Genomic DNA, 15,560 nt, shown 5'->3' with positions numbered 1-15,560 from the left:
ACTTTGAATTTCAGGTAATTTCCCAAATAATATTTTACAACACATATACAATGGTGAAACATGCTTTTTGAAATTTTTGTATTCAATGACAGGTTGTGACATCGATTTGACCAATGAAATTTGGTCATTTCCCAACCAAAGTGAATCCAACGTTAGACACCAGAGTTGTCTCAATTTACAAATACAACTATTTTGCAATGTTGTTTCAAAGTCAGTTTTAGAAAGCATGTAGTATGTATCATCAACTTGTGCCTGTTGGGAAGGTTTTCAGCCAAAAGGAAAGAAGAATTAGATACTGGATACAACACGAACATATATATTATGTTCGTGGATAACTCCTCTGGCAGGGGGCTCCCCTCATCTCTTTTAATGCACAGCATAAGACACATAGCAAGAGTGGTCCTCAGGTCCTGTTGATCAGGGGCAGTAGGTCAACAGCCACAGATCCACTATTAACCACTAATATGACAGTCAAAATGAAAGCTTGTTCCCATAGGCACCGAAAACTGTTAATAATGTTTAGACAAAAGTGTATAATATATATACTATTATTTAAATAGTATTTATATAGGTGTGTGTGTGTGGGGGTGTGTGTGTATTTTGGGTATATGCATGTATGTATGTATGTGATTGTGTGTGTATATGTATGTATGTATATATATAAATTGTATATATGTGTGCACATATGTGTGTGTGCATATGTATATATGTAAGTGTGTGTGAATTTAAATGTATTATATATAAATAATATATAGCATCTACACAGCAACCACTGAATTGAATTATATTATATGTATATATTATTGTATTATATATTGTATATATCTGCGATGAGGTGGCGACTTGTCCAGGGTGTACACCGCCTTCCGCCCGATTGTAGCTGAGATAGGCGCCAGCACCCCCCGCAACCCCGAAAGGGAATAAGTGGTAAAAAATGGATGGATGGATGGATATTGTATATTATATATATATATATATATATATATATATATATATATATATATATATATATATATATATATATATAGGGGTGGGACCTAATAAGTTTACTTCTTCCCACTCCCTTTTGAGCCAATCTTGACATCTACAAAAGATTAGTCACATGTAATGTTTTCAATGCCCATCCATCCATCCATTTTCTACCGCTTATTCCCTTTCAGGGTCGCGGGGGGCGCTGGCGCCTATCTCAGCTACAATCGGGCGGAAGGCGAGGTACACCCTGGACAAGTCGCCACCTTTTCAATGTAGGTGTAAAAATAATTATATATATATATATATATATATATATATATGGTGTTCCTGGAAGGGGATATACGGAGCTACGCGCAGGTCGGACGCGCCGTCGCCGGTGTGGACTGCGTGTTCCACATCGCCTCCTACGGCATGTCCGGCAGAGAGCAGCTGAACCGAGACCTGATCGAGGCTGTGAACGTCGGCGGCACCCAGAACGTCATCAAGGCCTGTTTGGAGCGTGGCGTACCCAGACTGGTGTACACCAGCACCTTCAACGTGGTCTTCGGGGGTCAGGAGATACGGAACGGGGACGAGGGCCTCCCTTATCTGCCGCTCCATCTCCACCCGGACCACTATTCCCGAACCAAGGCCCTCGCCGAGATGGCCGTGATGGAATCGAACGGGGTCTCGCTGAAGGACGGCTCCGGGGTGCTGAGGACATGCGCCCTACGCCCGGCGGGAATCTACGGCCCCGGAGAGCAGAGACATCTCCCCAGGGTTGTAAGCTACATCGAGAAAGGCGTGTTTAGGTTTGTTTACGGCAGCCCGAGCAGCCTGGTGGAGTTTGTGCACGTGGACAACCTGGTGTCGGCGCACGTGTTGGCCGCGGACGCCTTGACCGCCGCCAGGCAGCATCGCTCGGCGGGCCAGGCCTACTTCATCTCAGACGGCCAGCCCGTCAACAACTTTGAGTTCTTCAGGCCTCTGGTGGAAGGCCTGGGCTACCCGTTCCCCACCCTGCGCCTTCCCGTGGGACTCGTTTACTTCTTCGCCTTCCTCACCGAGATGATCCACCACCTGGTGGGACCGTGGTACGACTTCCAGCCGCTGCTGACGCGCACTGAGGTGTACAAAACGGGCGTGACCCACTACTTCAGCATGGCCAAAGCCAAGGCGCAGCTGGGTTACCGTCCCGAGGAGCAAACCCTGGATGAGGTGGTCGAGTGGTTCCGGAGCAGAGGCCACGGGAGAAAACGCCATGGCTTCGCTTTCAGTCGACTCGTGGTTAACTTTCTGTTGGCCGCTGCCTTTACGGCTGCACTGCTCTCTTTTCTACCAGTTGTTGGCAGCTGATATCATCATGCTAATAACAATACTGTATGTAGGGATGGGCAATATGGCCATCAGTGTGTGAATGTGTAATGTAAATGTAAATGTAAATGTGGAAGTAGTGTCAAAGCGCTTTGAGTACCTTGAAGGTAGAAAAGCGCTATACAAGTACAACCCATTTACCATTTATATATATATATATCTTTTGTATTTTATGTCATTTTTTAAAAATAAACCATTCATTCATTCATTCATTGGATAAGTATTGTAGAATCTGGTGTTGAACCGTGCTTTGGTCCCAAAACAGCGGTCTGTGAAGAGGCAAAGGGAGAGGCCATGAGGTAGCTCATCAGCTCCAAGAAAAACAATTGCTGCCTTACTCTACTTCAGTTACAAATTGTTCACATTCAAAAAAAACATTTCTGTTGCAAAAAATATCCAAGCGTACTTGAATCTGTGTGCTTGTTGACTATTCTTTGCATCCTTCCATATCCCAAGATCCTTTGTGTACCCATCTTGACAAAAAATAGTCAAAAATAGCAGTGCTACATGGAGAGGAAAAAACAACTTTAAAATATAAGTATAGCTTTTTTTCATCAATTTAACACCATGTCTGGTGTAAAGCTTGGCGTGACAGTAGTAATTTAAATTTGTGTTAAAATAAAATAACTATTACCATTAATCGATTAACGTGGATCCCGACTTAAACAAATTGAAAACTTATTGGGGTGTTACCATTTAGTGGTCAATTGTACGGAGTATGTACTGTACTGTGCAATCTACTAATAAAAGTTTCAATCAATCAATCAATCTATTGTATAGAACGGTTTAAATCAGTGTTAATATGATCTTGTGTGTACGCTTTTTCTGCTTGTCTGTTATCAAGGAAGAAATGGATTCCCAAGAAAATTTAAAAAGGACAACAGAGCAAAAAAAATGGATGCCAAAACATATACACAAGTTTACATTATTTGACAGAAAAGTATTTTGTTGATTAATTTATGTATGCAATAAAAACATATTGAAAGTACTGTGATTATTTTTGTCTGCTTTAAGAGATTTTCTTATTTAAATGGGGATAGCAGGTCCATTCTATGTGTCATACTTGATCATTTCGCGATATTGCCATATTTTTGCTGAAAGGATTTAGTAGAGAACATAGACGATAAAGTTTGTAACTTTTGGTCGCTAATAAAAAAGCCTTGCCTGTACCAGAAGTAGCAGACGATGTGCGCGTGACGTCACAGGATGTAGGGCTCCTCACATCCTCACATTGTTTATAATCATAGCCACCAGCAGCAAGTGCAATTCGGACCGAGAAAGCGACAAGTTCCCCATAATTTGAGCGAGGATGAAAGATGAGGAAAGTTAGAGTGAAGCACTAAAAAAAAAAAAAAAAAAAAAAAAAAAAAAAAAGGCGACGTCTCCAGGCGACAGATGTTTTTAGACACATTTATTAGGATAATTCTGGAAAATCCCTTATCTTCTTATTTTGTTAATAGTGATTTAGTGAGATTATAAAGTCAGCAAAGTCACTTGGAGACATTTCAAAGCAGCTCAAGTTTCCCAAGAGCAACTGTGCAATTGTTTGTAAGTATAAAGTGTATGGCACAGTTTTGTCACTGCCACGATCAGGAAGAAAACAAGCTATCATCTGCTGCTGAGAGAAAATTGGTCAGGATGATCAATGTTGTCCGTCTATCTGTGTTGGCCCTGCGATGAGGTGGCGACCTGTCCAGGGTGTATGACGCCTTCCGCCCGATTGTAGCTGAGATAGGCGCCAACACACCCCGCGACCCCAAAAGGGAATAAGCGTTAGAAAATGGAAAAAATTAAAAATAAAGTCATACCTGAAAGTCAGAGGGCTGCGGTGAACGCCAGTGTCTCTCAGAGAAACCAATGGAGGAGCGAAGATCACAGCTGCCTTTATGACAGTTACAGGAGGAGGTTGCATAATCCACTCAAGTCTCCGGTAAGAGCCAACTTAATATCACAATTTTCCCATCCAAAAACTTGCTGGTTGACGTAAAGAAACATGTTTGCTTGAGCGCTCTGTGTTAAAGCTTCACAACAAACAAAGAATCACCGGCTGTGTTTCGGTGCTTAAGGCAGCTGCAATCCACCGCTTTCCACCAACAGCATTCTTCTTTATAGTCTCCATTATTAATTGAACAAATTGCAAAATGTTCAGCAACACAGATGTCCAAATTACTGTGTAATCATGCGATGAAAAGAGACAACTTTTAGCCGTAAGTGGTACTGGGTTAATATGTCCGCTACAACCCGAGACGTCACGAACACGCGTCATACTGCGCGTCATCATCCCGCGACATTTTCAACAAGAAACTCTGCGGGAAATTTTAAATTGTAATTTAGTAAACTATACCGGCCGTATCGGCATGTGTTGCAATGTTAATATTTCATCATTGATATATAAACTATCAGACTGCGTGGTCGGTAGTAGTGGGTTTCAGTAGGCCTTTAACTACAAATATTTTAAAACAGAGGAAGATGAGAGCCAGGTCTTACATTACGATTTTCCGTCAGCCGACCAACACTGATTCCGATTTCTAAAGCTCAGTCCGCCGATTGGAAGAAATATCTGTGACAAAGGTGGCTAAATAGCTAACTGTCTATCTCCATACACCACTTTGAGCCACTGCATAATCCTGTAGAGTGAAAAATAAACTAAATGTACTAAAAGTATTATTGTCAATGGAGGACGAGGCTAAACATATGACACACCGAGTAAGACCAAGCAGGAGTAGGCAAGATGGCAGTTAAACCAGCTTGAAACAACACAAGAAATAAGTGCTTCGTAAACTTTAAAAAGTGTAGATTGAACCATGATACAGCAGAAAGTAAGCAGATATTAACAGGAAATTAAATAGTAAATTAATAAAAGTCTAGAGAGATGATAAAACAACAACTGTTGGGCTTTTTTGGCCCTGCGATGAGGTGGCGACTTGTCCAGGGTGTACCCCGCCTTCCGCCCGATTGTAGCTGAGATAGGCGCCAGCGCCCCCCGCGACCCCAAAAAAGGGAATAAGCGGTAGAAAATGGATGGATGTTGGGCTTTTCTGTTGCCGTTTCGTCACCGATGGCAGGCATAAGTGTTAAAGGAAGACGGATCAATCCATTAGTCCTTTTCATTATTTAAATACATAATGGATAGAAGTTTTTAATTTTGTTATTGACTTTCTTAAAATACAATAAAATAAGGAAGTACATTCAGGATTGTGTTGTCTGATTTGACTTATGGATGATCAGTATCGGAATCTGCAACATTAAAACCCTGATCGGAACATCCCTATCTTTAACACTTGAACAACCGGATATGTGTAAATGTCTTTTAATGGGGTTTTCAAAAGTAAAGTGAAACTTTTGTGGAAATTTCTGTGGAAAGAAACTTCCTAACATTTATATTCCAGTTCAAATAATGTACATGAATATACTGGTTGGAAATACAGAAGAAACCTTGTCAGAAGTACATACCGTATTTCCTTGAATTGTCGCAGGGCATATAGTATGTGCCTGCCTTGAATTACTACCGGGTCAAACTCGCTTCGCAAAATAATTAGCGCATGCTTAGTATTACCGCCTGGTCAAACTCGTCACGTCACGAGTGACACTTCCTCTGTCATCATTTTCAAAATGGAGGAGGCTGATTTCAATACCGGTAATTTGAAATCGATTAGGAGCTATTCAGTAAGATTTAAGGTCCAAGTTTACATCACACTCAAATTTTACTGCATGCCTTTGGTAAGTGCCGGAGTGAGAAGAGGTTTTAAAATAATTAGCACATGCTTACTTTTACCGCATGCCTTTGGTAAGCGCAGGAGTGAGAAGAGGTTTTAAATTAATTAGCGCCCCGGCGGCAATTCAAGGAAATACGGTAATAAACTTTTGACCTTGCCTCTTAAAAGAATCACACTCGAAAATCTTCGGGACCGCAATTAAAACCGGAATCATCCATATAGAAACGATGCCTAACTACTGTACATTGTCAAGTGAGTTTTTAAAAGGTGATGGCTGACTTCTATGCTACTAACCGTCCATCCATCCATCATCTTCCGCTTATCCGAGGTCGGGTCGCGGGGGCAGCAGCCTAAGCAGGGAAGCCCAGACTTCCCTCTCTCCAGCCACTTCGTCTAGCTCTTCCCGGGGGATCCCGAGGCGTTCCCAGGCCAGCCGGGAGACATAGCCTTCCCAACGTGTCCTGGGTCTTCCCCGTGGCCTCCTACCAGCTGGACGTGCCCTAAACACCTACCTAGGGAGGCGTTCGGGTGGCATCCTGACCAGATGCCCGAACCACCTCATCTGGCTCCTCTCGATGTGAAGGAGCAGCGGCTTTACGTTGAGCTCCTCCCGGATGGCAGAGCTTCTCACCCTATCTCTAAGGGAGATAGGCTACTAACTGATATATTTAAAATAGAAAACAATTAAGCAAAGTAATGAACATAAACTATTCCATTACTATTAAATTGGAATAAAAGCTTTAAAATGCTTTTACTTGCCTTCTTATAAAGATAGTCATTGCCCCTGCACTTAATAAGAATTAATTAATGTATGGTAGTAACACATTAAAAATACACATAGCATTTAGCTCTATTAACAACCTTATATTAGCAAAATCCATTCATACAAACCAATAAAATACAGCTGAAACAAATTGGTTAAAAAAACAAGTAGTTAAATGTAATAAAATAATATTTGCCATCATGTTTGAAAAGATCTGCCAACAGCAACACACTTACTGTAACCATACTGCTTTGTTATTTTATATTACAATTCCACACTTTTATAAGTCAGAATGAGAAAAAAATTATTTATGGATCATAATTTCATACAAACCCTGTTTCCATATGAGTTGATAAATTGTGTTGGATGTAAGTATAAATGGAAAACAATGATTTGCAAATCCTTTTCAACCCATACTCAGTTAAATGCACTACAAAGACAACATATTTGATGTTCAAACTCAAACATTTTTTTTTTTGCAAATAATTTATTTAGAATTTCATGGCTGCAACACGTGCCCAAGTAGTTGGGAAAGGGCATGTTCACCACTGTGTTACATCACCTTTTCTTTTAACAACACTCAATACAAGTTTGGGAACTGAGGAAACTAATTGTTGAAGCTTTGAAAGTGGAATTCTTTCCCATTCTTGTTTTACGTAGAGCTTCAGTCGTTCTATTGTCCGGGGTCTCCGATGTCGTATTTTACGCTTCATAATGCGCCACACATTTTCGATGGGAGACAGGTATAGACTGCAGGCGGGACAGGAAAGTACCCACACTCTTTTTTTACGAAGCCACGCTGTTGTAACACGTGCTGAATTTGGCTTGGCATTGTCTTGCTGAAATAAGCAGGGGCGTCCATGAAAAAGACGGCGCTTAGATGGCAGCATATGTTGTTCCAAAACCTGTATGTACCTTTCAGCATTAATGGTGCCTTCATAGATGTGTAAGTTACCCATGCCTTGGGCACTAATGCACCCCCATACATTACAGATGCTGGCTTTTGAACTTTGCGTCGATAACAGTCCAGATGGTTCACTTCCCCTTTGGTCCGGATGACACGATGTTGAATATTTCCAAAAACAATTTGAAATGTGGACTCGTCAGACCACAGAACACTTTTCCACTTTGCATCAGTCCATATTATATAATCTCAGGCCTAGAGAAGCCGGCGGCGTTTCTGGATGTTGTTGATAAATAGCTTTCGCTTACATAGTAGAGCTTTAACTTGCACTTACAGATGTAGCGACGAACTGTATTGTGGTTTTCTGAAGTGTTCCTGAGCCCATGTGGTGTTATCCTTTAGAGATTGATACAGTGCTGTCTGAGGGATCGAAGATCACGGTCATTCAATGATGGTTTCCGGCCATGCCGCTTACGTGTAGTGATTTCTCCAGATTCTCGGAACCTTTTGATGATATTATGGACCGTAGATGTTGAAATCCCTAATTTTCTTGTAATTGCACTTTGATATATGTTGTTCTTATACTGTTTGACTATTTGCTCATGCAGTTGTGGACAAAGGGCTGTACCTCGCCCCATTCTTTCTTGTGAAAGACTGAGTATTTTTTGGGAAGCTGTTTTTATACTCAATCATGGCACACACATGTTGCCAATTAGCCTGCACACCTGTGAGATGTTCCTAATAAGTGTTTGATGAGCATTCCTTAAGTTTATTGTTATTTATTGGCACCTTTCCCAACTTCTTTGTCATGTGTTGCTGGCATCAAATTATAAAATTAATGATTTGCAAAAAAAAAAAATTTTTTTGCAGTTTGAACATCAAATATGTTGACTTTGTAGCAAATTAACTGAATATGGGTTGAAAATGACTTGCAAATCATTGTATTCCGTTTAGATTTACATTTAACACAATGTCCCAACTCATATGGAATTGGGGTTTGTATTATGCTTCCGCACTTTTATGAAACCAGTTTAAGGAAGGCTCTTGGTATTTACAGTTAGTATGCCCATGCAATGCTAAAGGCAAAGTTCGTAAACTTGACAGGTTACTAGTTACAAGGGATGCTGTAGTTTAGTACAAATTTAAGTATTTCAGAAGTAATTACAAACTTTTAAATTAAAACGGCAAGAACCTGTAAAAGTCTTCAATAGAAAATAAACAAATAAATACCTTGACTGACCTAACCTGATTTTTAGAGGGTAAATATAGAAGCAGGATGTCACGCGATGCTACTGTTGTGTAAACAGAAGCAAGAGGTCTGTGGATCAATGAACATAAACAACATATGACTGCTGCAACATGGGACTATTTTTGGACACGGAAAGATAAAACACAGACACCCACATGTGTTGGTGAAGAAACATTACATTTATAGAGCGACAAAGGGCATGTGTGTTTTCCCTGGAACTGTTGACACACTTTTACTACAGTATATACCTCAATCACATTCCCTAGCTCTGCTCAGCTCTAATAATCTCACTCCAAGCAATCAAGTTGACATTTTAGTGGTTGTGTCAATGCTACACTACATACTGATCTCTATATAGTTTGGATAAGTGGAATCTGAAACATCACAAACATTGAAAAATATCGGAAGAAATATGAAATTTAAAATAGACTACTAATGTCACCCGCAAAACTTGCCGTGTCGCTTACAAGGATGCCTAGAAGTATTTTTCATAATTTTTTTGGAGAGTCATATCAAACTCAACCTTCCTATGGTTTTAAAATGATTTTATCTGCTACTGGTCATTGACTGCCTATAGAAGAACACTGAGCTGATATGCAAAAAGCATGTCAGTGCATGCACTATATTATAAGGAGGTTTTATATTCATTAACAGAATCATTACGGATTTGCTATTAGGAGAGGATATTTAAAAAAAAGAATTCAACTCCCAACATTTGCTTAAATTAACCAAGCTTTTGTTTGGTTTTAATATAGTCTGCAATCATGTTCATGTTATCATTGACTAAACAGGGTATTATGATTTGGCATTAGACATAGTTTGATTTCTGTATGGCTGCCATTTTAGTAACTGTATTATTAATGATATATATTCAATATTTAGTCATGAACGTTTAAACCACTACATCTGTGCACTAATATCTTAGTGTTTATGGTGGTACATTAGAAACATTGCAGTCTCATAAAATTGAGAAAACCAGGTAAGGCATGTTCTAAAATCTAAAACACATTTACACTTGCCAATATATTCAGTAAAGTTAAGTATTAGACCATGTTTTGAAAATATAATGAGACTATATGTATTAGACAAAATGGTGGGATTTGGCACGCTGAAATGGAATCACTGAGGGCTCCCTTTGCACTTCAGTCTTAGTTTTTAAGAGACCAGCTTTGAAATGTTCAAATGAAATTGCAAGGGACTTAGAGGCACGAACGCTAATTATGTGCGTTCAGTAGTAGTTATGGGCTCATCATAAAGTTCAGCGGTACCTCGATTTTCATACACCCTACTTTTCGCCGCCTAAAGGTTCGACCCAGTGCCTGTGCGGCAAAATATTGCACCTGACAAACTAGTCCGTTTGAAAGCAGAATTTATCTGTTGCACACACAACTTTCTTGTTAAATCGTTAAGAGACCTGGAAACCCTGACTTGTAGAAACAAGTAATGAATTTTAAAAATTACATAAACATGTGGGGCACAAAGGGCAAATGAGCGGAAGACGTGATGCGGCGTTTGTTTACAACATTGTCATTACTAAAGACATCTCTATGCATGCATGATTATTAGGGGTGTGAATCTTTGGGCACCTAACAATTCGATCCGAATCCAATTCCTGCGGTGACAATTTGATTATGAACTCATTCTCGGTTCAACACAATTTTCAGTTCAAACCAATTCTCGCAATGTATTTTTTGGTATATTAATTATAATGAAAAATTACACGGAAAATTTACAAAATATGAACATGTTTATATAAAATGTAACCTTCCTCTGGTTATAATCCCTTTAACTATTAAGGCAGAAAGGAAAGTGTAACACAACCATAGAAAACACTTAAACAGTCAATGTATAAACAACGAAAATCACAATAAACACCAAACAATAACCTCTTAAAATGAAGGTGCAAAAATAAGTAATATGTAAAAAATGCCCAATAAAGTTTGATAAACTAGTGCAAAGTGTGAAAAAGTAAACAGAGAAACCGGGGAAGAACTATATTCTGCAGATTTCATACTCTGAAGTTACAGCTGTGCTCTGGGTGAGCACGGCTAAGGTGGTGTGGTCTGTGGTCTGACTACGATCTGCTTTAAAAAATCCCCAAAACTGCCTAGTGGTTACTTTTCGGATTGGTGTTCTGCTGACCTCAACTGCGGATGTTGTGGATAGGTGGAAGGAATACTTCGAAGACCTCCTCAATCCCACCAACACGTCTTCCTATGAGGAATCAGTGCCTGGGGAATCTGTGGTGGACTCTCCTATTTCTGGGGCTGAGGTCGCTGAGGTAGTTAAAAAGCTCCTCGGTGCCAAGGCCCCAGGGGCGGACGAGATCCGCCCAGAGTTCCTTAAGGCTCTGGATGCTGTGGGGCTGTCTTGGTTGACAAGACTCTGCAGCATCGCGTGGACATCGGGGGCGGTACCTCTGGATTGGCAGACCGGGGTGGTGGTTCCTCTCTTTAAGAAGGGGGACCGGAGGGTGTGTTCCAACTATCGTGGGATCACACTCCTCAGCCTTCCCGGTAAGGTTTATTCAGGTGTACTGGAGAGGACGCTACGCCGGATAGTCGAACCTCGGATTCAGGAGGAACAGTGTGGTTTTCGTCCTGGTCGTGGAACTGTGGACCAGCTCTATACTCTCGGCAGGGTTCTTGAGGGTGCATGGGAGTTTGCCCAACCAGTCTACATGTGCTTTGTGGACTTGGAGAAGGCATTCGACCGTGTCCCTCGGGAAGTCCTGTGGGGAGTGCTCAGAGAGTATGGGGTATCGGACTATGTTATTGTGGCGGTCCGCTCCCTGTACGATCAGTGCCAGAGCTTGGTCCGCATTGCCGGCAGTAAGTCGAACACATTTCCAGTGAGGGTTGGACTCCGCCAAGGCTGTTCTTTGTCACCGATTCTGTTCATAACTTTTATGGACAGAATTTCTAGGCGCAGTCAAGGCGTTGAGGGGTTTCGGTTTGGTGACCGCAGGATTAGGTATCTGCTTTTTGCAGAGACCTAATGTTCACGAGTGGGGGAAGAGTGGATCTTGAGATCGACAGGCGGATCAGTGCGGCGTCTTCAGTAATGCGGACGTTGTACCGATCCGTTGTGGTGAAGAAGGAGCTGAGCCGGAAGGCAAAGCTCTCAATTTACCGGTCGATCTACGTTCCCATCCTCACCTATGGTCATGAGCTTTGGGTCATGACCGAAAGGATAAGATCATGGGTACAACCGGCCGAAATGAGTTTCCTCCGCCGTGTGGCGGGGCTCTCCCTTAGAGATAGGGTGAGAAGCTCTGCCATCCGGGAGGAGCTCAAAGTAAAGCCGCTGCTCCTCCACATCGAGAGGAGCCAGATGAGGTGGTTCGGGCATCTGGTCAGGATGCCACCCGAACGCCTCCCTAGGGAGGTGTTAAGGGCACGTCCAACCGGTAGGAGGCCACGGGGAAGACCCAGGACACGTTGGGAAGACTATGTCTCTCGGCTGGCCTGGGAACGCCTCGGGATCCCCCGGGAAGAGCTAGACGAAGTGGCTGGGGAAAGGGAAGTCTGTGTTTCCCTGCTTAGGCTGTTGCCCCCGCGACCCGGCCTCGGATAAGCGGAAGAAGATGGATGGATGATGGTTACTTTTCCTTTGTCGACAATTTGACTTTATTTTTAAAACAATGACAGTACATAATGATGAGCACATAAGTGCAAATATGCAAGACTGTGGCCAGTGGCAAATTTTCATCTTTCGTTCTTGCGACAATTATTGCCAAAGGTATAAGAGGACAGCACAAAAGAGGACAACAAGGCCATATACAACAATAAAAGTATAAAAATATTATATTTGCTCTCTGTAGCACTCATTTTTAGTTTCTCTTCTCAATCCGTGCAAAGAATCAACCGCGAAACAACAAGATGGTGCAAACAAAAGGTTATAGTTGATACTGTTACCTAATTGGCCATGTCACTCTTTCTAATCAGTGAACAGTTCCTGCTTTCCACTTCCGGTTAAATGACAGCGAGTGCATTTGTTCATGCAACCAACCTTGCTTCGCAACTTTCGATTTATTCCGCAAAAGGACAAATATGTATATATCGAACGTTTTATGGAACACATTTTGTATTGATATAAATTACGTGATTACATTTTATCACCCAGCGTTAGTTTAGCGAGAGTTGTGTCCTGGTGCTGGGATGTACGTCGGATCCATTTTCACAGGTGCGCTCCGTCACCTATCCTGTTTGTGACTTTCATGGACAAGATTTCTAGTCAGAGTCGTGACCATGGCGGAGAGGGTATTCGTCTCGGAGGGCTAAAGGTTGCGTCACTGCTTTTTGTAGATGGTCTGGTCCTGATGGCACCTTCGGTTCATGACCTTAAGCTCTCACTGGATCGGTTCACAGCCGAGTGTTCAGCGGCTGGAATGAGGCCATGGTTCTCAGCAGGAAACCGATGGTTTGTACAGTCCTGATAGAGAACGAGACTCTGTCCCAGGAGGAGTTTAAGTATCTCGGGGTCTTGTTCACGAGTGAGGGAAAGATGGAGAAGGAAATCAGCCGGAGAATCGGAGCAGCTGGGGCAGTATTCCAGTCTCTCTGGCGCACTGTTATGACGAAACGAGAGCTGAGCCAGAAGGCAAAGCTCTCAGTCTACCGATCTATCTACATTCCTACTCTCACCTATGGTCATGAAATGTGGGTCATGACCGAAAGAGTAAGATAGCGGATACAAGCGGCCGAAATTAGTTTTCTCAGAAGGGTGGCTGGCATCTCCCTTAGGGATAGGGTGAGAAGTTTAGTCACCCGAGAGAGACTCTGAGTAGAGCCGCTGCTCCTTCGCTTGGAAAGGAGCCAGCTCAGGTGGTTCGGGCATCTCGTGTGGATCCCTCACGAGCGTCTCCCTACGGAGGTCCTCGTTGCACGTCCCACTGGGAGGAGACCCTGCGGCAGGCCAAGGACAAGATGGGGGGATTACATCTCCTCTCTGGCCTGGGAACGCTTCGGGATCCCCCAGGAGGAAGTTGCTAATGTTGCTCTGGAGAGGGAAGTCTGGGGGTCTCTGCTGGAGCTGTTGTCCCCGCGACCCGATTCCGGATAAGCGGTTGAAGATGGATGGATGGACCCAGCGTTAGTTTATCCTTTTTATTTATCGTATGTATTTCATGTTGTTTTCTGCTTGTAAAACTATAATTCTAATATTCTTTACAAATGTGTATCCTAAAAAAGTTGCATGATTTGGTTTGTTCGCACATTGGATACAATATTGTGTTGTATGTTTGTTAGTGAGATGATGATACAGTGAAATAAGTGTGTGTTGACATATTGCCTCACATGAGTTCATGTTATGTGGGAAATGTTTTGCATCACAGTGGAAAACTGCAGCAAATCTAGACAACGTAACCTGGTTTGTAAAGGACTTGGGTGTATGGTTATTTTTGTTTGTGTGCTTGCACACTAACATGAGTTGGCTTAGCTTGCACATGCCCAAGCCTTGCGCACTGCAACACAGCATCAGCCCGCAGAGGTTCTTTTCTCACCCTTTTTGCATCCTAACAGTGATGTGACATTTGATTGCCCCCAACAGCTGCATTAAGAGGAGGGGGTAAAGAATGCAATCATCAAGGTCACAAGAGTGCTGCAAAGGAGAGATGAATAAAAGAAAAGGAAATGTGAAGGGATGCAAGTATGATAAAAGTCGAGCATAAAAATGTCTTTGCTCACAATAAAATAAATTAGACAAAAAGACAAAATGCTATATCATTTTACAAAAGAAAAGGTCTCTAAAGACCACAACCCAGAAGTGGTAATTGCAACGTTGTAAAAGAACACTAATGGTAGTCATTTCCATGCAGAAGCACATATCGTAATGTGACAAGCGATTTTAATCCTTGTTACAATCCTCTCTCTTTCACACAAAAAGAGTAGAAGTTGTTATGGACTGCTCATTGCGACTGCATAGTGTATAAATATGGGTACAGTGCATTCCCTATTTAGCAAGAAAGTATATAGCAGTGTAAACACTAATATAACATTCAATAAAACACTAAGGGAAAATAGTTATGTTAACCACATCCTTCTAATGGTACCTTCACAAGAATGGTCCAGTTCAAGAGGTGGGAATCTTTGGGCACCTCACAATTCGATTACGATTTAGGAGCTACGATTCGATTAAAAATCAATTATTGATGCATCTTTAAGTTATGCATATTGATGCGGTTTTAAATTTATTTTCACTAATTAAGTGTTTATCACTTGTAACGTAAAAAAAATATATATCTGGAATGAGAAACAGTTAAATTAATTTCCAAATGTATTAATTTAATGAAAATGTCTGCAAAACTGGACCATAAGTGCCCAATAGTAAAAGGAGCTGGTCAGATCTCTCGGTGAGGTAGCTCGATGCAGTCAGCCAAATTTTACAACTGTCTGCATTACTTCATTTACAATAAATAAGTCCTTTATCGACGTTTACTAAATCGATTCTATAGTCTGACTTGCAATGCATCCAAAAAACCTCTAAGCCCTGATGACAGGGTCAATCAAATGTCACTGTCCATGACCCAAGGATACATTAAATAAAACAAAAATTGTTGCAAAATGTTCTAAATTGAATGACTGTTTAAATGGGAACTGCACT

The 15,560-nt window shown here is 41.7% G+C and overlaps 2 protein-coding genes across 2 annotated transcripts in view; one reads left to right on the top strand and one right to left on the bottom strand.

The window, feature by feature from the left end:
* Nucleotides 1-15,560, bottom strand: part of LOC133564490 (chloride channel protein 2-like) — a 361,490-nt gene that overhangs the window by 318,672 nt on the left and 27,258 nt on the right. The window lies entirely within an intron of this gene.
* On the top strand, nt 1,291-2,474 carry LOC133564960 (short-chain dehydrogenase/reductase family 42E member 1-like). The gene has a single exon (XM_061919468.1). It carries the CDS (start codon nt 1,291-1,293, stop codon nt 2,305-2,307), a length of 1,017 nt encoding a protein of 338 aa, XP_061775452.1. The 3' UTR covers nt 2,308-2,474.

This window comes from Nerophis ophidion, linkage group LG13 (assembly GCF_033978795.1).
Source record: "Nerophis ophidion isolate RoL-2023_Sa linkage group LG13, RoL_Noph_v1.0, whole genome shotgun sequence".
Taxonomy (NCBI): Eukaryota; Metazoa; Chordata; class Actinopteri; order Syngnathiformes; family Syngnathidae; genus Nerophis; species Nerophis ophidion.
The sequence above is the reverse complement of the archived record's forward strand: the minus strand, read 5'-3'. Positions and strand labels throughout refer to the sequence as shown.